The sequence below is a fragment of the Aulonocara sp. 'chitande type north' Nkhata Bay genome, linkage group LG2 (assembly GCF_057382095.1).
Source record: "Aulonocara sp. 'chitande type north' Nkhata Bay isolate Kocher_YH1m ecotype deep benthic linkage group LG2, A_spYH_male_GT1.1, whole genome shotgun sequence".
NCBI classification, from domain to species: domain Eukaryota; kingdom Metazoa; phylum Chordata; class Actinopteri; order Cichliformes; family Cichlidae; genus Aulonocara; species Aulonocara sp. 'chitande type north' Nkhata Bay.
This window is the reverse complement of record NC_141345.1, coordinates 9,944,762-9,968,166: the sequence shown is the minus strand read 5'-3', so window position 1 is coordinate 9,968,166 and position 23,405 is coordinate 9,944,762. Positions and strand designations below refer to the sequence as shown.

The 23,405-nt window shown below is 45.0% G+C and overlaps 1 protein-coding gene across 1 annotated transcript; it reads right to left on the bottom strand.

The window, feature by feature from the left end:
* Window positions 1–784: 784 nt before the first annotated feature.
* On the bottom strand, window positions 785–14,948 carry sparc (secreted protein, acidic, cysteine-rich (osteonectin)). Its single transcript, XM_086304996.1, has 10 exons — window positions 14,839–14,948; window positions 6,630–6,695; window positions 6,233–6,286; window positions 4,999–5,086; window positions 4,187–4,308; window positions 3,652–3,772; window positions 2,054–2,187; window positions 1,588–1,736; window positions 1,347–1,495; window positions 785–1,209 (listed from the first exon to the last, which is right to left on the bottom strand). The coding sequence occupies exons 2-10, from the start codon at window positions 6,684–6,686 to the stop codon at window positions 1,181–1,183; spliced, it is 903 nt and encodes a 300-aa protein (XP_086161122.1). The 5' UTR covers window positions 6,687–6,695; window positions 14,839–14,948; the 3' UTR covers window positions 785–1,180.
* Window positions 14,949–23,405: the final 8,457 nt, after the last annotated feature.

Sequence of the window (23,405 nt, the reverse complement as noted above, 5' to 3'; positions counted from 1 at the left end):
GAGATGGTGGAGACGGTGGAAACGGCGGTATGGTCAAAGCGGTAATGCTCCCACTATAGCTGCTATAGCCATCTTTTTTATACAGACTTTGCTTGTGCCTAATCCTGGACCGTCTGTTTTTCTTCTTCTTCCACTTCACAGCTGGCAGCTCTGATTCTTAGGGCTTCAGGTCATTTGCATCATGCGCTGCAACGTTTTGGCTAAAAGTTGTTCATCGCCAGAGGGACTGGGATCTCCTCCACTCTACTAATCCTCCACACTACTCATAGTGGTGGTGAAAAAGTTTAAACTATTTACTGCATCGGGGGCAAAGGGAAGACTGTAAAAAAAAATAATTTTTTTTTAAAAAGAGGGGGGTGTAATTGGGAATCAGAGTATTTAAAGCTGATAAAGGTGGAGTTAGGAGACACCACAGAGGACGTCCTTCTCCCAAAAACGTGCCCATAAACAGATGGCTTTAGTAAAAGCTCCAGAGAACGGGAGAAAGAAATGCAGATACGAACGCATGCAGAGATGTTCAGATCTTTTCATAGTTTTTTATTCATGGATAAGAGATCGCTCCGGCTCTCAGCGTCAGTAGAAACATGAGAAAAACTCTCAGCCTGCGAGATTTTCCCCTCGTCATAACAATATATCCTCTTTATTGCTTTCAATGTACTGGTGTAGCAGTAGTCATAAGATCAAAAACCAAAATACATCAAATGACAAAAAAAAAAAGAGTCCACCACCGAAAGAGTGCAAAAACTAAACAGCTCATTTTAGTAGGAAGCAAGCAGAGGGAGCATTTATTTCCAAACTTTATTGTCAATTTACAGCTTTGTCCGCTCACAACACTTCAAAGCCATCTCCAATTAAAGCCCCGAACACATGGCAGCATGAATACAACACTGGCAGCACGTAGATTTACATCAGAGGTCTTTTGTTTTTTACAGGAGCTTTTTGTTCCACACGTGGACGATCCAAAGATCCGTGAACACATCGGGTTAGTACAGGCTGTGCACATTTCTCTCTTCTAATTGATTTTAGTGGTATAGGTAGGAAAGACCGTTATTTGAGAAATAAAAAATAGAAATGCAATTAGCACCGTTACTGTCATTTGTTTGTTTAACTTAGGGATCAGCACCTTTTCCCGTTAGTAGCGAATAAGAGACATCATACTGCTGCTGCGGGTCAGAGCGACTCAGATGATGAGATCTTTGTCCACATCCTCTGCAAACACAAAGACGAGAAACACAGAGAGGACACGGTCAGAACAGTGAGCTCGTCGGGTCACGCCCTACCCACCCAAAAACTCTGTCCCACAGTCCGAGGGATCGTATTAGATTTGTCAGGTGTTCGGTACTCACGGTCCTTGAGGCCAAAGCAGGTGGCCCACTCCTCCAGGGCGATGTATTTGTCAGCGTCAGCATCGCACTGCTCAAAGAAGCGGGTGGTGCAATGCTCCATGGGAATGAGAGGCGCGCGCAGAGGGGCGAGCTCTGTGTGGGTCAGATATCTGGAAGCAAACAAACAGGACAGCAAGGATAAGTTTGGCCTTTAGTTGGTGAGACGCAGCATCATCTCCCCCTCCCCATGACCCCTACATACCCGTCGACGGGGTGCTGGTCAAGCTGGCCGAACTGCCAGTGGACGGGGAAGATGTACATGTTGTAGTTCTTCTCGAAGTCGTGGGCGAGCAGGTCCAGGGAGTGATCACCGGCCTGAAGCCTCTTCTCGTTCTCGTAGATCTTCTTCACCTGAAACGTCGGACGGAGGAGTTCACGTCAGGTCATGTTGGAAGTGGCAGACGTGCAACAATAAAGAGCCTGAAAGCTTTTTTCTGTTTTATCATGTTTGTAGGTTTACTACTTATTTCCTCAGGCTGAGGTTAAATCCTCAAACTGTTCGACCGCATTTCAAAGCACTCGAAGCACAAATGTGCTTAAAGACACTTCTTTAAACTTACGTTTCATCATGAAACCTGAAACATTTGTGTCTGTGACTGCCGTCTAAAATGATGACAGTTTATTGTGAACAGAATAAAGGACAGATCAACAAGCCGGTCTGTTCTCACCCTGAGCTTCTGCTTCTCGGTCAGCAGGTTGTTGTCCTCGTCGCGCTCGTACAGCGTCACCAGAACGTTCTTCAGCCAGTCCCTCATACGCAGCGGGAACTCTGTCAGCTCGCTGTCCAGACAGGGCTCGATGACTGCAAGACAAAAGCACCATCAGACACAGACTCACACTGACTGCTGGGCTCTACACCTGCACAAACGTCTGTGATGCTGGAAATCAAAGCATGAGTGTTTCAAACATTGATGATGCAGGGTTAGAAGTGACGGCGACACCCAGGTGTACTTTGGTGTACTGAACAGTGCCGTGATCTCCATTTAAACCCTGGAGCCCAAACACTTCTCCTCGCGCTGAGCTTGTGTATCGTGTTCTATAGCTCGCGTGTTGGGACACGTCTGAACGCCGCCGAGCCACAGCCACAGTCAGACCCACCCATCAATCACTAGCGTGCTCTGACACACCTGAGCTCAGCCTATTGGCACGCCGGGGAGGAGGCAGGGGAACTGACTGGGAACTAAACTTCAGATATGTCTGAACCATCAACACCGAACCAAAAAACAGAAACAGGAAGAAACCAAAACGCACTATGTCGAAACAAAAGATGGGAGCAGCGATACAAGAATATCCAAATTCATGAGCTGGAAATCCAGATGAGATAAAATTCCAGTCGAGTTGTCAGATAAATTTAGGAGAGGTTCTCCCTGAAATCTCAGAAAAGCTGCACTCCTTTTACTGCAGAGCCACTTCAAACTCCTTTTTGTCCTCATGCATCCACAGATATAATTCCTATCTCAGTTTCATCTTTGTTTCTGTGCGTTATTGGAGGTTTGCAGCTCATCCTTCAGATCTTCTAGAATTAGTTTAAATGCTGCAAACAGGTTCAAATAATTAAGTGCTTTACACGTGATTAAAGAGGCTTTTTCCCCGAAGCCAACATTAACGTTTGGGTGTGACCAGGGTGGAGGCAGCACGCCCTCCATCCCGTCCTTTACTCAGTGACTCAGACTCACTCGAGACCACCCGAAGGCTCAGCGCTTCAATTCCTGCTGTATCCACTCAGATTAAAGGAGATAGCGTCCTCCTCGATTCAGTTTTATTTATATAGCGCCAAATTACAACAACAGTCGCCTCAAGGTGCTTTATATTGTAAGATAGACCCTACATTAATACATACAGAGAAAAACCCAACAATCATATGACCCCCTATGAGCAAGCACTTTGGCAACAGTGGGAAGGAAAAACTCCCTTTTAACAGGAAGAAACCTCTGGCACTCCACTTAGCCGCGCTGTGAGCTTACTTAATGCTCACTGATACCATCTAAAATACTTGCATGCTGATTCAGGACCGTTTAAATCAGAAATGGAAACAAACAGTTTGTTTCCATTTCTGATTTAAAACTTTGTTTAACTGGACAAATCTGTGAAGCCAAGTTCAGACTGTGCTAAAGACCTGCATCCAGAGAACACAACGTGTTAGTCTGTTAATCTGAGTCCTCATGAATAGAGGAAAATCTCTGCATGGTCTGCAGATCATGTGTTTTTATACCCTGCCATAATGGATCATTGCCTGAACGGTTCCATGCAGAGTGTGAGAGCTCACGTTTGCAGGAGCCGATGTAGTCGAGGTGCAGCTTGTGGCCCTTCTTGGTTCCCTCCAGGGTGCACTTGGTGGCAAAGAAGTGGCAGGAGGACTCGTAGGTCTTGTTGTCAGTGCCGCAAATCTGCAGGAGAGAAAGCAGAGCTCAGTCTGCAACGCAGTGACATTGCAGGGACAGACGAGTCCTCACACGTGTGCTTCTGACCAAAACAGCCCTTTAGTTTGAAAATATGATTTTCCTGAAACAAACTGAACTAAAAGCTCGGAATTCTTTTTTTTTTTTCTACTCTTTGCTTTGCGTGATGTCACAGACACCAGATAGCCCTAATAGAGAAGCTCCGCCCACCGGTGGCTCCTCTGCTTTGCTTGCAGGCCAATCAGATTACAGTTGGCCTAATGCTAAAATTCTTCTTTCTGCTTGCAGAGAGGACAAAATCTCTTCATGCAGAAACACGCAGAGCTGCACAGCTTCAGCTCCTGCCGCAGATGCCAGTCACACCACTCAGGTCAGGAACACTCGGGCTGATTTTAAACTCACATGCTCAAAGTCTCCTTCCACCGGTGGGCAGGTAGAGGGGTCCTGGCACACACACATGGGAGTGTTGCTCTCATCCACCTCACACACTTTGCCCTTCTTGCAGTGGTAGTTCAGACAGGCATCTGTGGAGAAAACAGAAGTGAAACAGTAGGTTTTAGCTTCAAGGGACAAAATGTAGTTTTTATTTAAAGTGGACATAAAGAAGGCAGATCTGCATCATTTTTGCATTTCCATCTTTCCTTCTTTACGTCTCTTCTGTCCTTTTTGGTTGTCAGAATCAGAATCAGAATACTTTATTAAGGGAAAGTATGAGAGTTACGGTTGCTCCAGTACAGTAACATTAATAGAAACAAAAACAAAAACAGACTAGACTATTAGCAATACAATATGTTAAGATATAAGGAGCAGCACAATATATACAAATCATCAAATAATCACCAAATTGCTGTCAGCTGTTGCAGTGAGAACACAGCGGCTCGTAGCTGACCTGCTGTGCATTATTAAGTGAGGGTGTGCAGCTCATAGGCTGAGCTGCCTCTTAAAGTGGGTGGAATGTGTAATTACAGAGCGAGGGAGTCTGTCATTACGGCCATTTGAGTTGCCAGTTTGAGGCTTTGCTAAACTCAGACAGCCACAAATGCTGTGAAATCAAATCCTTCATTCTAATGTTTACAGCAGGTTTGCAGGAACATCTGCTTTGACTTCAGCATCTCAACATCTTTCATGTCCACGTTACCACCCATCAGGGGACAGAAGGACATTAACTGTGACATTAAAGTTTTGATTGGAAGTGAGTGTGTTTGTGAACTTACTCTCAGTGACAACATCCTCAATAATGTCGATGGCCTCGTCAAACTCTCCAATCTCAACCTGCACTGGATTGGCCCCCACTTCGGTCTCCTGAAGGACACGAGAGGTCAGAGATCAGATCATAAAGCGCTCAGATTGAGGTCTGAGCTGTGTTCGGGTCTATTTCTGCCTGACGTCCACTTAAACCAAACCGCCTAAATACGTCTGGTTTCCTGAAGACGGGAAAAACAAGCTGAAGCATCACCACTAAAGAAGGTTCCTCCCTGAAGGCCAAACAGAGTCTGGGAGCAGCCAGACCATAATATTCAACAATAACACGCAGCTGGGGCCACATGTGGAGTAATGGCTTCCTGAGCAGCTAAAATTAACAGCTGTGGGATCTTTGGTCCCACTGGACCTCTGAAGCAGGAAACCATAAAACGTTCTCATGAAGACTCTATGCTCTGCTGCAGGAATGTTTCTGGAATATCACGGAAAGAAACCTGAGCGGATGGAACTGAAAGAATAGGCGCTGCCGTGTGTGACATGGCGCTTTCCTGAAAAGGCAAAAGCACGGACGTTTCACGTCTTCAGTCGCTGCGTGTCGGTTTTGGGTGGAATTTGCTTTAAAACCTGAGACGCCTTCAAGGACGAAACAGAAGCTCCCAGGCTTTTTTTGAAAAGCTTTGACGAGGCAAGAAGGTCACGACCCAGAAACAAAAGCAGAAGCACAGATGACTGATTCATTAAGCTGATCTTGGTTATTTTCTGACATGTCTCAAACATGTGTCAGCTCTTTGTAAAAACACTTCGTTGTGTCCTTTGGGCTCATGTTTTTAGAAAGCAACCAAAAAACAACAAGTTTTTGTTGATGATTTTATTGCTGGACTGATTTCTTCACAGAAGCAGTCTCTCCTGCAGTCACAAGTGGAAAAACGCCTCGAACTTCGGCTACGCTGCGGATGAACCCTAAAGCTCCGCTGCAGATCGCATCATCTCCGAGCAGCTGCGTGGCTCAGAAAATACGTCGCAGAGGCCAAATCAGACATACGGGAGAGCAAATGTTTCCCACAGACATCACGGTCACACTTACACTCGCTGCCAGAGGATTCCTCTGCAGACTTTCACCCAGGGTTTCTCACAGATCCACGAAGGCTACAGAGGAATCCTTATGGAGTGTTTCATGGAAACTGAAGCTTCCTGTTTGTGTGACGGACGATGATCACAGACGGCAAGAACATCAACATCTGGACTCACCTCAACAACTGGCTCCTCAGTCCCAGGCTCTTCCACGATGGGCTCCTCATCAGCCTGACACACACACACACTTTAAACATTATTAAATGCTTGTGGCTGCTCATAGAAGTCATGTGAGTGCGTCCACACAAACACACAGTAGAGAAACACTCACAGGGGAGGAACTGGCCATCAGGAAAACACACACACACACACACACACACACACACACACACACACACACACACACACACACACACACACACACACACACACACACACACGTCGAAGAGAAACGCACACACGATAAGTCACAGCAGAGGAAAGAAGAAAAGAGGTCACACAAAGAAAGGAAGATGCTATCGAGACGTAAACATCTACACACGCACACACACTCTTACAGGCATGTGTGACTTACAGGAGCAGCCCTGGCGTGGCCAGCCAGGCAAAGGAGGAAGACGATCCACACCCTCATCTTCAAAGTCTGTGGAGACAAACAGAGATGATGAGCTGACAAAAACGCACACAGACACTTGATTAAGTACGCAGCTTTGTGTGAGTGCTCACTCAAAGTAAAGCAGAGTTTTTGTTGCTTCTTCTTTCGCTTGTTAGAATCAGTGTAAACTATGGCGCCTCTGGCAGAGAGCCCTGCAGTTCTTCTCACGACCACAGAAGCCTGTGGGACGATTCTGACGCTGATGGAAGCGCTCCAGATTCCCAAACAGAAGCGCTCACTGTCTGCTTTGTTTCCCGACACGCTGGGTTCAGATGGTCTGTGACGCTCTGAGAACCATCTCTCCCTCTGAGAGGCGTTTGCTCTGCTGCAGGAGTCTGACCGAATGCTAACCGGGGTCCCCGTACGAGGCCGGGTGGAAATGGCTCCGGTCTTTGTGCGCTCTCTCTCACAGCAGCCTGAGGCAACGTTTGCACCAGCCAGTGTTTGGATCGACCAGCCTCAATTAAGCTCAGCTAAACACACATTTACACCCTAATGACAGATATGTGATAACAGGGCCCTGATATGTGACTTGGGGTCTTTTAAAGGGTGAGACAGGACTTGGCACCCGCCTGTGAAACACTTGAGAGTGACATGAGGTGACGTGGATGTGAGAGAGGCCTGCAGAAACAGATTCGCTGGAGTTTTAGGAGGACTCATTCAAATATCAGTTGACCAACTTATTTTGAAGGATCTGTGCTGAAACCTAAAGGTGTGTCTGCTGCTCGTGTCCTCACACCCGAGCGACAGAGAGGCTCGATTATGGAGCGACACGCTGGCGTCTGTGCGTTTGCGGTGGCAACGCCTTTGGTAAGGACAAAGTGTGTATTTAGAGGTGGAACCAAACACAACACCAGCTGGGAGCTTTATTAGGTGCTGGTGACGGTGCCACCACCTTCTGCCACCTTCACGAAGAGAGGTCATTGTGCAGTTACCAAAATACGCTTGATACGCTGGCGTGTTAGTGCTGCACATGCTGCAGTAAACTCTGTCACCCCGAGTGTGTCAAAGATAACAGACAGTGCATATTTCCTGTGAAAAGAGACTCTCTGTGTCTCCTCTAAGGAACCACTGTTGGAAACTCATCCCGGCTTCTGTCTCCTCTTTGTGTCATGTCTCCAGGACTGAATAAAGCCTCCTTTGTTTGCAACAGAGCGCAGCGCTGCTCAGTCTACTAGTTATCTCATCCTGCACCTCCATCAAGCTTCTCCCAGACATCAGGGGAAGAATCTGTGAGATCAAACATATGAGAAGGAGCAGACCATACAGATCAAAGTTCCTCCCTCTGTTATTGTGTCTGGATTTTGAAAAGAAATGGAATTCGCCCCAAAACACAAGGCAGTATCTGCAGTTTTGAGCGGACACAGTTTAAAGGCTGCGTGAGATCAGCAAGGATAATAAGACTTAGCAAACAGAGCTGTGCATACTTGGAATTCCTGCGCCTCGGATAAGAGTGCAGCAGCTTGAAACCAACAACAGTTGAATAAAAACGAATGATCCCTCCTTCCTCTGCAGCTTTAAACCTCCCAGCATGTCAAAGATAGCTGCAGCTGAATGGCGGGACTGTGAAAACACTGAAGCTAACACCGTGCCCGGCTGATGAAAAGCACGAGGCCTGTAGACACGAAGAGGCTGAGTCGAGCGACGTTTTGCGACACATGCAGAAAAGAGTAAATCTGTTTGAAGAACCTTCAGGCTAAACACGAGTCCGGGGATTGGCGTTTGTCTGCGATCGGCTCCAAATGCTCACTGCAGTGCTCGTTAGGAAGGACAGACGTTGATTTTTGGTTAAATTTGCAGCTTTAAGGAACCAGATTTCCTTCTACTCCCACCGGTTTCTATCAGCTGATACAGGGTGGTAATGTATCAGCATATAAGTGCACACATTCATGTAAAGTCACAAAGTCCTGCTGCTGCCCCTCTGTAGGCTTCCTGAAGCTGGCCAAGAGGGAAATGGACTTTTAGCAGGGCTTTCTTTATTTAGTTTAGTTTTTTATTATTACATGTTGGTCATGCAGAAGAAATATATTTAATAAATAAATAAATCACAAAAAAAAAATGGTTCTAATTCTTATCGTTTTGCTTTCCTACTTGTCTGGAATCATAGCAACAACTTTCTTTTGTTCTTTAAACGTTTCCATGTGGTTCAAATTGATGCTGTCCTCTGGATTTATTTAAGAACCTGAGCTTGCTCTGATTATCACTGCTGTTGATGGAGGCCTGAAAAACCTTTAAGTTGGTGGGTGAGTTAACAGATATCACTTCCTGTTTCTGTTTCAGAAGATGAAATCTGTTTCCTTTGGCCTGAAGTCTAACGGGGGTTAAGCACTGCATCCCTTAGGGTCAAATCCTGACATGGATTGGGTCGTATTAGGAAAAGGAGAATAATTCTGATGTGTAGAGTTGCTCGTTGCTTCTGCAGCTATAAAAGATCGTTTGCTCTAAGCTCAGAGTCCAGGCAGGACCGGCACAGAGGTGTCCTCTGTTTCAGAAGGCTAAGAAGTCATAAGCAGCTCAGATGTGGAAAATTACAGAAGAGCTGGCAGCAGTCGGAGAATGACCTGCACAAAGGCACTTCTCTGCACCTTTTGAAAAGAAAGAAAAAAAGATGTTCTGCAGACGGGACATAAGTAAGGGCCTCTGACACATCGTAAGCAGAGTGTCTGGGCTGAGTGTCATCGCAGCAAGAAGAGAAAATAAGCAGGAAAGCGAGTGTTTGATTTGGAGGGACGTGGTGTTCCCATCGCTTTTACTTATTCTCGTTTGGCCAGAGAGCCACTGGGCTTGACTCGGCGGGAAAGGGGAGGCCGGACATGCTGATGTAACAGCAAAACAAATTATTTTATTTGGAAAGCCGCTCACATAATCAAACACGGTGAGGCTAAAAGGGAAACTTGAGGCTCATAAAGGGGCCTTTCTCCCTCCCCACCAGTGGATTTCAGCTGGGTAAGCGAGCGTAAACAGCCCAAGCTGGATCTTCCAGTGATGCAGACATTTCCCTCTGCAGCTGCTCCTCTCCCAGCAGGCCTTCAAAGAGAGCAGATTCACACAGGTTCTTTCTTCTTCTCCTTGGTGTCATAATGGGCAGGTTGGCGGGCCTGGATAAACAACCTGTCGCAGTGCGTCTGCAGACAAACAGCTGTGCAAAGCAAACACTGAGAATGAACAGCGGTTTCCTCTGTGTGTGATGTGCTCTGCAGACACACACGCTGTTCAGAACGAGGAAGGTCAGCATTCATGATGCACGCAAAACACAGACGCATCCTAACTTTGACTCTCCTGCCTCGGCATGGCCCTGAGATCATCTCGCTTCTAAGGTCTTCGCTCAGTGTGAGCTACAGCGGTTTCCTTCAATCTGCTGGCTTCTCAATAACTTCTTCAACTCTACAAGAAGAACCTCTCTTCCATCGAGACGGACGCCTCAAGGAAAGATTCCTCTGTGATGGCTTCCAGCGTTTGCCCTTTGACCTTTGGCACCACTGTCTCCCACCCCCGCTCCAAAAGACCCGTCCATCAAACAGGTGGCAGAAATCCGAGTGTGCCGTAAAGCCTTGCTGAGCCGTCTGTGACGAGTGAACAGGACTGACAGGAAGTAAAAGATCAGTGCAGACCCTGAGTCAGGCTGTTAGAGGAAAACTGGAGGGTCTCCTCTATGGGCTCAGATTTTTTTCTTGTAAATCACACTGATGAGTTACAAATTTTTTTGTTAAAGTTTGTCTACAAAAACCTACACATAAAACTCGAGTTGCAAGTATGAATTTTTCTTCCTGTCAGCTGATTGATCAATGTCATGTCAATCACAAATGTAATAATCCAATCAGAGAGCAGATGGGTTTAACTGTAGGAGGGGCGCTTCACTGAGCTTCAGGTCCCAGAAAGGTAAAACATTTTGAAGATGGAGGACGGCGACGGCGCTTCTGTAGCGCAGTGCGACTTTGTGTTAAAGTAATACTAAAGTAATAATGGTATTTCTGACCATTGGTATACCACAACTATACCCTTTCATCTTTTATCGAACATGTGTTCGCTGTCCTCCATCTTCATAAAATTCATTCAACTCTATAAAGTTTTCAGATATTTTGGTTTACAAGGTCACAAAGCTCAGTTCACAACGATGCAGTCTTATTTACAAATACAAAATATTTATGACCACAGTCTGAGCCCGTACTCCTCCTTCGTGTTTGGTTCAGAGAAGAAAGATTATGATTCGAACTTTAACGACTTTAAACAATCTGCTTTCTAAGTAGCTGAAATGAAAACAACAACACTACAGATTTAATTGAGGACAGAAGACGTGGCTGATGCTGCAAACCCAACAGAATCTGCAGCAGCAGTCACTGAGTCACTGATGGTTTCCAGTTTTCGTCAGTGGAAATGAGCAGAACATGTCCTAGAGGGATATATGAGGTGACATGGAGAGCATCCACTTTTCTGACCTCTTAACATCCACCACGTGACCCCTGGCCCATAGCAGATGTTACTTTTCCATTAGGACCTTCAGAATCCCATAAAAAAGCGTTGATTTTTTAATTCATCACACACCTAATGTGAGATGGGCTGCATGTCTTTGGATGGATGAGGTAAGTAGTTTTTCCTGAATATGCATCAAATAACACTGCAACCTGGACCAGTAGGACTGTTTCCTTACCAGAATCTCTCTAAATTAACCAAATCTTCACTTATTGAATATAAGCTGCTGACATTAACTCTTTGTGGATTGCTTCATTACAGATTCTTGCATTACTTCAGGTTTAATCTTCACAGCCTGCTGCAGCGGTTTCTTTCTTCAGTCCGAGCTCACACCTGATGAATCTGGTTTCCAGGGAGTACAGGGACCTCCCAGCGACCTGCCTGAACAAAGAGCAGTTTTCACAGCGTCCCATTCACCTGCACCGCTGAGCACAAAGAGAAGAATGAAGGAGAACTCGAGTGGAAAAAGTCCGGATGTTTGTAACCCGAGTCCCTCGCCACATGACCTGTTTGACTCTATTTCATCCTTCTCTCCTTCCCTTCATAATTTTATCTTTGATATTCTTCTCTTTGATTGCTGTAATTTGAGGTAAAATAATATCACCAATCTTCATATCTACAGATCAGAGGGAACACACTGCTCCGTCACTGGGCAGGCCGGCTTTAAGCGCTCTTCGCTTTCATCTCGGCCACTTTTGTAACACTGAACTACATTTGCTGCCGCTTTCACTTCATCCAACACACACAGCAGGAAACCAGGAGATCCTGACTTTATGTGCTCGGTATGGTGGTCACAGACCCTTTACTTCAATATTATTTATATTCTTTTTAAGGTTTTGGAAGATGATAAGAATAAAGCAGATGTAATCACACACAAATGTAACTTTTAATAAACTTTTAATGATTTAATGTTCACTCTTACAGCTTTACTCTGATTGGATAAAACACCAGACAACAGAAAGTTGCTCGTAGCTTGACCTGAAGTCAGACATTGAAATACCTGATCCACTCATATCAGTTAGCTATCTACATTAGCCTTAGATAACCGTGGAAGTAAGCTAACATTAACTCCGGTGAGGTGTCTTTCTGGCTGGCTTACCCTGGCTATAAAGCTAAATCTGAGCTAAAACCTCAGACAGCATAAAAGATGGTGGTAGCGTTCAGGTCTGACACCTGCTCAACTCTGTATATTTTTATATACCGGTATTTTATTTATTGTTTACTCTATTTAATTTGTAAAATATGTGTACACACACACACACGTAGAAAAATATTTAGTATACACATCCAGAAATGCATATACTATTATATATTGTACATATATGTATTAGTTTCAGATGTAGCCATTCTTGTATTTTGCTTGTTTACATTATTGTATTTTGCACAACTCTGTTGCTTTTGAAGCTCGCACACAAGAATTTCACTCACATGTACTGTACCAATGTACCTGCACATGTGAGGTGACAATAAAAGTGATTTGATTTGATTTGATTTGCAGTTTCTCTAATGTCCACCAGAGGGCGACTGCTCTGCTAACCAAAACAATTCCAAGAGACAGGGAGTGTACCGCTCACTGATGGCAGCGTCCCTCAGCCTGTCAGTCAGAGCAGCCCCTCTCACACTTCCGCTCTTCCTTCCCTCACCCCAAGGCAGTCGCAGCCCCTCCCTGAGCCTGTTTCTGCTAGAGGTTTCTTCCTGTTTAAAGGGAGTTTTTCCTTCCCACGCTCGCCAAGCGTTTCCTCATTGGAGGTCGTGTGATTGCCGGGGTTTTCCCTGTATTATTGTCTGGCCTTTACCTCACCATATTGAGCGCCTTGAGGTGACTGCTGTGGTGATTTAAGTTGTATAAATTCAACTGAGAAGTCAGCACGCCTCGACTGAAGTGCTTCTTTAAACCGATGAATCAGTCACACCTCAGACTGAACTCTGAAGAGACTTTTCCCTCTAAGCAGCAGGACTTGTTAGTCTGTTGGTGTGTTCTCATATTTCTTTATTCTTTTACTTTTATGTCTCCTTCTCTGTCTCCTTCCTCGCGTCCTTCTTCCTCACATTGAACTCCAGATTTTTCTTCTCCGCGCTGAGCACAGACAGTAGCACAATCCCTCCTTCCTTTCTGGGGATTAGTGTTTTTCTAGAGATTGCCAAGCTGGCTTTTCACAGCATCCTCAGCTCCAGCCCCTCCTCCACCACCTCCTCCTCCACCTTCCACTCCGGTCCAGACCTGCCACCTCAACAATTAAGCAGCCAGAGACGCTGTGTCTGCACTTCTCTCATACTAATGCTGGCACATTGTGCTTCAGCCTTTCCACAGAAATCTCGGACAAATCCTCAACAGGTGTGACGAACACACAAAACGAGACTGGAGACATTTTACTGAGACACATGTAACCGAGTGTGACACAAGAAGAAAGGACTGAGCACATTTCCTTAGACAGCAGCGAGCAATGAAATAACCCAAGATTTTCTAAAGATATAAAAACTCAACTCAGTTTGAGTTAAAGTTTCATTTAATCTGTGCATATCTGAAAAGTATCGTCCAGTAAAGCTCAGGTGTGACTACACGAAGGTTCCTGTGGTTAAAGAGTTCCTGTAGATCTTCAGTTATTTTTTCAGTTTTCCTCATGCAACAAAAAACAAACTGCTGGGTGCAAAATTACATAAACGTCTCTTCTGTTGACCTTTTTTTCTTCCCAGGAAATGTTGCCATCCACAAAAAGGGACCAAAGGCAGAGCCATCATCATTATGAGAGCTCACGTGCCACTAATGTTAAACTATTGATTTGTACTTTTACGTAAAATCACAGTATAAGTTTTGGATTCTTGAAGTCATGATGGTCATATGTGCTGTGCAGCTCTCTAGTTTATCCTCAGGCTGCTGGGTGGATCTGGGGTGGGGGTCACGGCTCTATGGGCCCAGTCAGGCTGTTCTAACCAAACTGTGAAAATCTTTATGGAGCTCCATGACAATCCAGCTGCTGCACCATGGATCAGCACTAACTCAAAGAAACAGCTGGTAACCGATCACCATGGCAACCTGCATTCCTTTACATGAGAGTAATCAGGGAGGGGGTCACAGAGGGGGTCAGGAGGAAACTGTGGAGAAACTAGAATCTGTCACAGCTTCACCTCCTCCTCGTCCGATTTTCTTTCTCTCTTTGTTTTTGTATTTTCACACATTTTTCCACATAATTGTTTTTTACAGAAACAATAATTCACCAAAGAGAGGAAAGCAGAAAATCGAGAATCAGAATAACAAAAGTGTCCAATTAAAAAGGGTCTGAATCCCTCCTCCCCCTCAGCCCCCCTCCTCTTATTGCCGATGTGGCACACAATAGCTCCACAGTCTGAATGCTCTCAGTTCGTTCACCTGCAGGCTGTGATTGAGCAGTAATGGAAAAGGAGCCGTGGCTGCTCTCAGACCACAGTCCTGCCTTTAAAAGCAAAATTCAACAAAGTGGAACAGAAAAAAAGTACCAGCTGTTGAATGTGCTGAAGTTAAAACGGACATCTGTGTTTGTGATAAGTGTGTGAGGAAAAGTGTCAAAGCAGAGCCCTTCTGCGTAAAGCCGTCACTCCAACTGACAGAGCTCTAACAGCAGAAACGTTTCACTGCATCTAAAAGTGTAAATGTGTCTGTACGAGTCGGAGGCAGAGCGCTTACCTTCAGCTTTCAGAGAAGAACACCAGAAGAGAAGTCAGCTGTGTGCGGGACCCCGACGATCTAACTCCAGTACTGCTTTACGCACAGCTCATTTCCAATGGGACGTCCCAGCCTGGATACAGCCCCCCCCCCCTTTGGTCCATCACAGCCTCCCCCACCGCCTGTGGGCGGGTCTGTGATGTTAACCCTTACGCAGTGGCTGGAGGATAAATGAAGACTGGAGAGCAGCGATGACACGAGAAGAAACACGTGACCTGTGTCGTTACTTATTACTGTTAGAAAGATCAAAGACATAAAAAACATTTTGGTAACTCTGAAGAAAATCATCAAATACAAAATACTTTAAACATCTGGATTGACGTAGTCCACCTACAGACTGTATATGGAAGATGGGCACACATTGATTAGCTGAGCATTTGCACTTTGTGCAGCAATAAGATCAGGATAACCCTCCCAGTCCCAGCAGCTGATTCATGATGGAGCCTATCCCTGTTACCATAGGGCGAGAGGCAACGTACACAATTTGACCAATCAGGGCTAACACAGAGAGACAGCCATTGGCACAGACAGCCACTGGTACATGCATTCAGTCCTTTTGGCTGTGGGAGGAAACACAAACATGGAGAGAACATGCATGTGACATAGAACTCAGGCAACAGTGCTAACCATAGCTGTCCAGTATTTGGGTATATGGCATTTATTATTATTATAAGTGCGTGTCTGGTTGGTGATGGTCACTGATGGCTGCTGGCGTACACCTGCACCGGAAGCCTCTCTGTGTCCCGGGTTGTTTAAGCCAAAGCAGAATGGAGCAACAGCATAAAGACGCTCCAGAGGTCCAGTTCAGGGACTCCAGGTAGCTGAGGTGAAGCCTAGCAGGCAGTTAGCAGCTACAGCCACCTGTGTCACTGTTCACCTGTCAGTCAGAGAGGCCACGCCCATAATAATGCAAACTGAAAACTAGGTGAGTATAAAAACATTGTTCTAAAGTTTGTCTATGGGGACTGACTCACTGCTGCCTCTGCTGGACAGACTGCAGCTATCTGAGTTCTTCTCCGTCTGGTCTTGAACCTCGGGTCCAAGTTCTGTGCAAGTAAATCTTATTTTTCCGTAAATGTGCATCTATGCCTGAGTTAAATAGTCACGATCTCGCTCTACACTAAAGCTTCAGTCTTGTTCCCATAAAACTGTAACTCAGTGACTTCAGTGCTTTGGGGCATTTGTAGAACATCTGCATCACCACAGCTCAGACTCATGGACTGCTTTTCCAGCACCTGCTGTCCTCTGACAGACAGAAGCAATCAAGAACCATGTGCATGCCTCATGCTCTTCGGCTCGCCCTTCATTTTCTCTGTCTCATTGTTTGATGGACTGCTACTGTCTGTTCCCAGCATGCAGACCAGAGCTGATGTGAAGAACAGCTGGATCAGAGGGAGAGAGGGAAAATCCCTGCAGTGCAACGTGGCGTTTTCCATTCTGCGAGGAAGCCACAGTCCAGCTGCAGATGGAGAGAAAAGAGGGGAGGAGGTGTTGTTACTCTTCAGTCTGCCCACCTTTTCTTCTTTTCTTCCCTCCCTTCTCTCTGCAAACGTGGCAGTCGTCTCTCTGTGTCTGATGAAACATGTCATTATTTTTTCCTCTGCTGCTAAATCATCCACGGGCAGCTCTGCAGGTCTGAAGATGTGAGGATTTAAACGCCCCTGTAATGTGGCAGCATTATTAAACAGGATTATGGAAACACACCCATCTGTGTGCCACGTAGTGAAACAAAGAAACACAGAAATATCTGAGGTCTGTGATTGGCTGAAAGCTGTGTTATTTTTTTATATAATCCCTGTGATTTAATATCGGTGATGTTTTGGGGATGGCAGAACGAGCTCTGCTCTTTTGCTGTGCGATGTGTTCATCACACTGCAGGATAATTTATTTTGTCTGAGTAAAGTCTTTGCAGGGACGTAACTGCAAAAGCATACTGGCATTTACATGCGCACACATTTCTCACATTTTATGACAGAGTTACCTGATTGGTGGCCTGTGAGCAGCGTGTCCGCCACATTTGACCTGAAGGTCACACGGTGTGGTGGTCCTGGGGTTTTCTGAGCTCTAGATTCTTGTTGGTAGTTTTCGGTTCTCGTGTTTTTGCTTCCTGTCTTGATGAGCTGAAGGCTTTTCTTTGTGTTCCTCTTCTGCTTTGTTTTTGGATTTGTGCCTCGTCTTCCTTCGGGTCAAAGTTCTGCTGTCATTCAGGTCCGAGTCCAGGTGGACCAGGACCAGGTGACCCTGAATCCTCCCTTAGTTATGCTGCAATAGATGTAGGCTGCCGGGGGATTCCCATGATGCATTGAGTTTTTCCTTTCCAGTCACCTTCCTCACTCACTATGTGTTCATAGACTCTCTGCATTGAATCATACCTGCTATTAATCTCTGTCTCTCTTCCACAGCATGTCTTTATCCTGTCTTCCTTCTCTCACCCCAACTGGTCGCAGCAGATGGCCGCCCCTCCCTGGGCCTGGTTCTGCTGGAGGTTTCTTCCTGTTAAAAGGGAGTTTTTCCTTCCCACTGTCGCCAAAGTTCTTGCTCATAGGGGGTCATGTGATTGTTGGGTTTTCTCTGATTCTATTATTGTACGATCTACTGTACAACAGAAAGCACCTTTAGGCGACTGTTGTTGTGATTTGGCGCTATATAAATAAAATTGAATTGAGTCACACAGCAGCTTTTCGGGGGGGGGGGGCAACAGCTGTCTGTGTTTAGGGCAACAGCACAGTGACAGTTACAGGTAAGAGATCCTGCTGCATTTGCATTTCCTCTCAAGGAGCAACAGGGAGCAGAATCTCTAAACCGCACAACCTGATTTACCAAAATTTGCAACATGTAATTTACAGATGCTACATCAGATACTTGATCTCCTCCACCCTTCTCCTGCCGAGAGCACAGCTTGAGACTTTGAAGTGTTCATTTTCATTCCAGCCTCTTCACATTTGACCCAGCAAACGACCTGCAGTGACACCCCGCCCTGTGCAGCTACACTTGGAACAACAGAATCCAACAGCCAGCAAGCCTCGGTCCGACCTACAACAGTCAAAGTGATGCGGCCTCCCACTGTGGTTCTACTGGGACCAGAACAGAGGGCCTGACAGGTTTAGGCTTTTCCACATCCACAAAACACACACCGTCGAACATCCTCCAGAGGATAAAGCGCCAGTTAAAGGTCCACCACCAGGACAGAAACCACTCTGTTCCTTTTTGGATTTTTCATCAGTAAACCTTGCTCTGTCTTCAGCCTCCACCTGGATCTTCCGCTGTAACTGAGGCAGTCTTCAGGTCCGGACTCCACTTGTGAAGTCGTTAGACTGCAGTGTACCTGCTGCAGGCTGCATCTCTTATTGGTTACAGCTTTGTTCAGTGCAAAATGTATGAAATGTATGATATGTATGATTTTTCCTGACTGTAAACACCAGAGCTGCAGCAGGTCCTGATGTTTCTTCGAGTCTGATGAGGGGTTGGGGGGTCGGGGGTCAGTTTTTAAACTAAAAAAGAACATTTTAAACCCAGAAACAAACATTAAAGCTTCTTCTTTGACCTCTTCCTGTGAAATCACAGGCTCTTAAAATGATTGCTGCTCTATGCCGGCCTTCAGGAGGCTTCTTCACTTTGATGGAGGTTCAAGCCTCCTCCTCCTCCTCTTGCTGCTGTTCCATACCAATAGAAACATTGAGTATAAACCCACACTCAGAATAAATTATGGGTCATTTTAGATTTTTTTTTTTTTTTTACTCATATGAACAAACTCTGAGGTGTAAATGACACGCTTACTGCTCGCTGCCGCGCCCTGAGCTAAAAAACAGAAACTCAGCTTGAAATAGAAAACGTGACAGCGCCATGATCAATGGAAGAAATGTGGAGAAACACAATAAAACCCAAATAGATTTTTACAGGCTGCCTGATTCCTGAGACGCTGTTTGATTTTCATAAATGTGCCCTTGAAAGAAAACAACAGTGAGCCGGCTGGATGTTTGCTCCAGACTGAGCATGCTGACGGTCACAAGATGAAATGATTGTTTACGATGCCCGCTGTGGCAGTGATGCGTCCGCCTCGCTGTCCTGTAAACTCTGAGATGATGAAACATCTGTAGGGTTAGGGAAACAGTCATGTTGTCATGGTAACGATGACTGTAACAGTCATGAAAATTTGTCTTCCATCCACCGAGGCCATCAAGGTCAGCTTCATGAAACTGATGAAAAAGTCTTATAACTTAGAAACTGTGCTTCTTACACATGTGCTGTGTTATCAGCATATAGAAAGCACCAAATAAAGATTTAAAATATTGTGTCACATTTGACCTCTGACCTCTCCTTCAAGGTCAATAAACTGATCTGAAGGTCGAAGTGATAATAATGTTGATAATGATGCTACACTGAGCTATTTAAGTGTTTCTGTCTTGGTCCTCCGGTCCATTTCTCACTTTCTCTGGCAACAGTGGGAATGAAAAACTCCCTTTTAACAGGAAGAAACCTCCAGCAGAACCTGCCTCAGGGAGGGGTGGGCCCATCTGCACACACTGTGCTGCTCGGATGATCTGATATCCTTGTGTTGGTGTTGTTCCCAGACCATCATGAAAATGTTGTTCCAGGTTCAACATTGCAAGTGACCAATCACATTGTTGTGACGTTATTCTTTTGCGCGCCAAGCCATTCGTGCATTTATGAAATTCCAATGTTGCAAGGACAATATCAATTCTGCTTACTGTTTATTAAAGGGTTACGGTTAGGGTTAGGGTTAGGGTCAGGGTCCGTTGATCGGCGGACAGAGGCGGTTTCACGCAGCTTAAGTACAGTTTTTTGTTTTACGCCGGTTTTTCCCGAAGTCGAAAAAGTATGACGTCACAACATTCTGATTGGTCACTTGCAATGTTGATCCTGGAACAACATTTAGTATGATGATCTGGGAACAACACCAACACGAGGATATCAGATCAACCGTGCTGCTCAGAGTAGAGTAGTTAACCCAAGCTCCCCGCTCTGACCCTGGAGGAGACGTGACTCCTGCGGTTTCATCAGGAAATCAGACATGGAAAGATGCTAACAAGAGCTGCTAACAGTAGCATGGCTCATGAGAAGATCGCTAACTGTCAGACGAGCTAATCACAGCTCTTTAAAGTGAAGTTTGAACTACACCCATCACTCTTTCACAGTGTTATGTTTGTTTTTGCTGCAGTCTTCCTGCATTGCTCTTTAGTCTAAATCACCAATAAATTCATGTCTCATTATGTTGTAAAATCGATCAGTCTGCCGTCCCGAGTTCAGCTGTGAAAAGCCAGTTGAAGCAGATATTTTCACTCCTTTCTTCATCTAAATGCATGTGTGGACTGAGCATGTGTGCCTGGACCAGCATTCGCGTTTCCCCCTTCAGGTTATTTGGTTTGTGCCGGGTGGGGATGGTTGTGGACACCTTCAGTGGGCGACAGCGTATCCTGTAGAGGCCTGGGCTGTAGTCCCGGCGCTGAGGCACTGAGCTCATCGGCTGTCCTGTAATTACAGCCTGCAGCCCTCCATCATGGTTTTGGTTTGGCTTGGTGACGCAGTGGGACTGATTTGGTTTTTGAGGAAATCGTGATGCTCTGTCGCATTTCAAGCATCCATCCAGAACATCAAACTATACTACTACTGCACATTTAATATAAACCGAGGATTTAAACCAGCTAAAACCCGCTGATCAAGTCTCAGAGCGTAGTTTAAGCTCAGGTTTAGGAAATCCTCTGCAGGTATGATGGTGCACCATCCATTTTAATCTGTATTAAACTCATTTTAAATTCTTGTGAAGATCCCAAAAGAAGACTTCTGGGTTTGAATCCATCACAGACGATGTGAACGACACAGTCAGTGAGGAATGAGGTGATTTCTCCCTGCACAGCTGAGCCAGAGCTGAGGCTGCAGCAGACGGTTTGGTGACGTGTAAACCTCGGACACACACACACACACACACACACATCAGAGGCTTGGATTTGAGGCGTGCAGTAAAAGTTTAAAGGCTTTCAAGTGTGAGCACACAGCAGTCTGCTACCTCATACTCTTCCTGCTATATGCTTTTGCTGCTTTAATTCATGGTTCAGATAGAGAGATTTTATTGCATAATTAAGATAATTAAATAACTAAGACTGTGTTCATTACTTTACTTTAGTTTCAATATGTCCTGGAAGCTCAGAGGGACAGAACGCTCAGATGAGTGCAGCAGAATTCTCGCCTGGGCTCAGTTTGGTGTCCTGTCGACTTCGTGGGTGGTCACTTGTGCACATCTGTATCTCCTCAGAGTGAAGGCACCGGCACACCTGACACTCAGACACAGGCATGAGCGTCAGTAAAAAGAACAAGTGGGCTTAGAGGCCACCTTTCCTAACTCCTCTGCGATCACAGGTTAAATTACTGACTACAGACTACAGGAGGATTTAGAATCAGTCTTTTAGCAAGCACAGACCTGGTTCTGTTTGTAAACCATTATAACGTCTTTGAGCCATTTTTATGCAGATTAACAGTGTAACTGTGGCAGGAGGCTACCATGGACACTGGATGATGGTTGTAGCATATTTTATAAAGTGTTCTGACTTTATGTGATGAATCCTGAGATGCTTCAGATCAAATTCTACTAAAGTAAAGCAGCTTTTATGAGATGTGTTTGGTTGGGCTGAAGCAGCCAAACTGAGTGGTTGGCAGGTAAAATCACAGTCCTCTTTTTCAAAATAAAACACATGAAGGTGGATGCGTTTGAGTGTTTGAGCTATCTGAGCTTATATAATAACTGCAGAATGTTTCCGCAGAAGCATGAGGCCACAAAGAGCTGCTGCTGAATGTCTGTCCAAGTTATTCACATTTACGCCACTGAGCGTGCTCAGGCTTGTGTTCGTCATTTTGTGGCTACAATCAGCAGCCATGGGCAAATCCTCCTCTGAAGACGTCGTCTGTGGTGGCTGCTCTCTGCTATCAGATCAAAGCTCACACACTTCATGCACACATGTCTGTTTCTCCTGCTTTTATCTGTCTTCCAGCTGTAATCTGCCACTCTCTGACTGTGTTTGTGTTTGCGTGAGCTTATTGGGATGATGACGGGAATTCTAGATAATCCACATTCTGATCAAGGTCCCTGATCCAGATTTGGGGACTATGTTAATTTTGGAATGCAGATAGGAGACTAGGACCCTCATCTTTGTCTTATCTGCGATCCAAAACACGGCAGACGCAAATATCGCACGACGTTGTATTGGCGGATTTTCTTGGAGACGGATGAGGCAGCACGTGCTCCTCCGTGCTCCTCCACGCTGTGTTTTGTTTGATGGGTCTTACCCGGCCAGGGTGAGCCTGGTTTGAGTGGCATCGCTCACTGGTTTGTTAGTTTTGTTGTTTAACGGGTAGGGGTGTGTGTATTGGCAAGAATCTGGCGATACAATATGTATCATAATACAGGGTAGACGATACGATATATTGCAATACTAAAAGCCAGACGATATTTGTGTTTAGTAGGACTAAATTTAATTAGGAAAACTCACAGTAAACAGTCCAAACTGTTTAATGCTTGACATGAAACATCTGAAACAAAAACACTCTCTAAGTTCAAAATGAATGGAGAAATTCACATCTGCCTTATTAGAAGTCATGTCAAATAAACAAACAAAAACTACTTTACTGAAATATCAAGTATTTTTTAACATGAAAAAAGTAAACATGTAACACTGAAGTCTTTCTAAGTACTATGATTGTAAAATACTTATCCAAAAACTGCTCTATGGAGCATCAAAACAAAGTACTTTTTATGTGACCTTAACATAAACAAATATAAATCAAAAATGAAATTGCTTGAAGAATCCATCCAAGTAAACATTAACAAAAAATGTAAAGTGCTATTACAATTAAGTCTTAATAAAATAAAGTACAGCTCTGCAGTGTCCATCAATGGAACACTTTTAGTACAACCTGAAAAAAGGAATTTACTCATCTAAATAAAAGTGCTTATGAGACTCAACCAAAATGTCAAACATTCTCATATCAGAGATTTTACATGTGTAGTGTTTTCTCAGTGTTTATTTTTCAATTTCCAGATTTTTGTGCAGGAATACAAGCTGATCGACATGGTCAGCTCTCAGGACACTTCTCTGTGCATTTACTATGTCTCCTGCAGAGGAGAAAACTCTCTCTGCAGAGACACTTGTTCCAGGAATGCATAGGAAACTTCTTGCTACTTTGGATAGCTGAGGGTATTCCTGTTCATGGTCCTTTCACCAACTGAGAGGATTTCCTGTGAGAGGCAAAGGGGTCTCATCTCTATACCTCTTGATCTCAGCTGCAGCAACATCATGTTCTGATTTTGGTGCAGTATTGTCACTAGTAGAGGTAAACGTAGCTCCGAGCAAGTCCACCAATGCACATGAGGTCCTCTGTCTCTTTAGGGGTGGCCGAGGGATGGAGTCAAAGTTGTCTTTGATATGTGGGTGATGAGCCTCCTCTGTGGCATTCTCTTCCTCCACCTGTTTGTCAGTCTCCTCATTCTTTTGCTGCTTAAAAACATTAAATTCAAA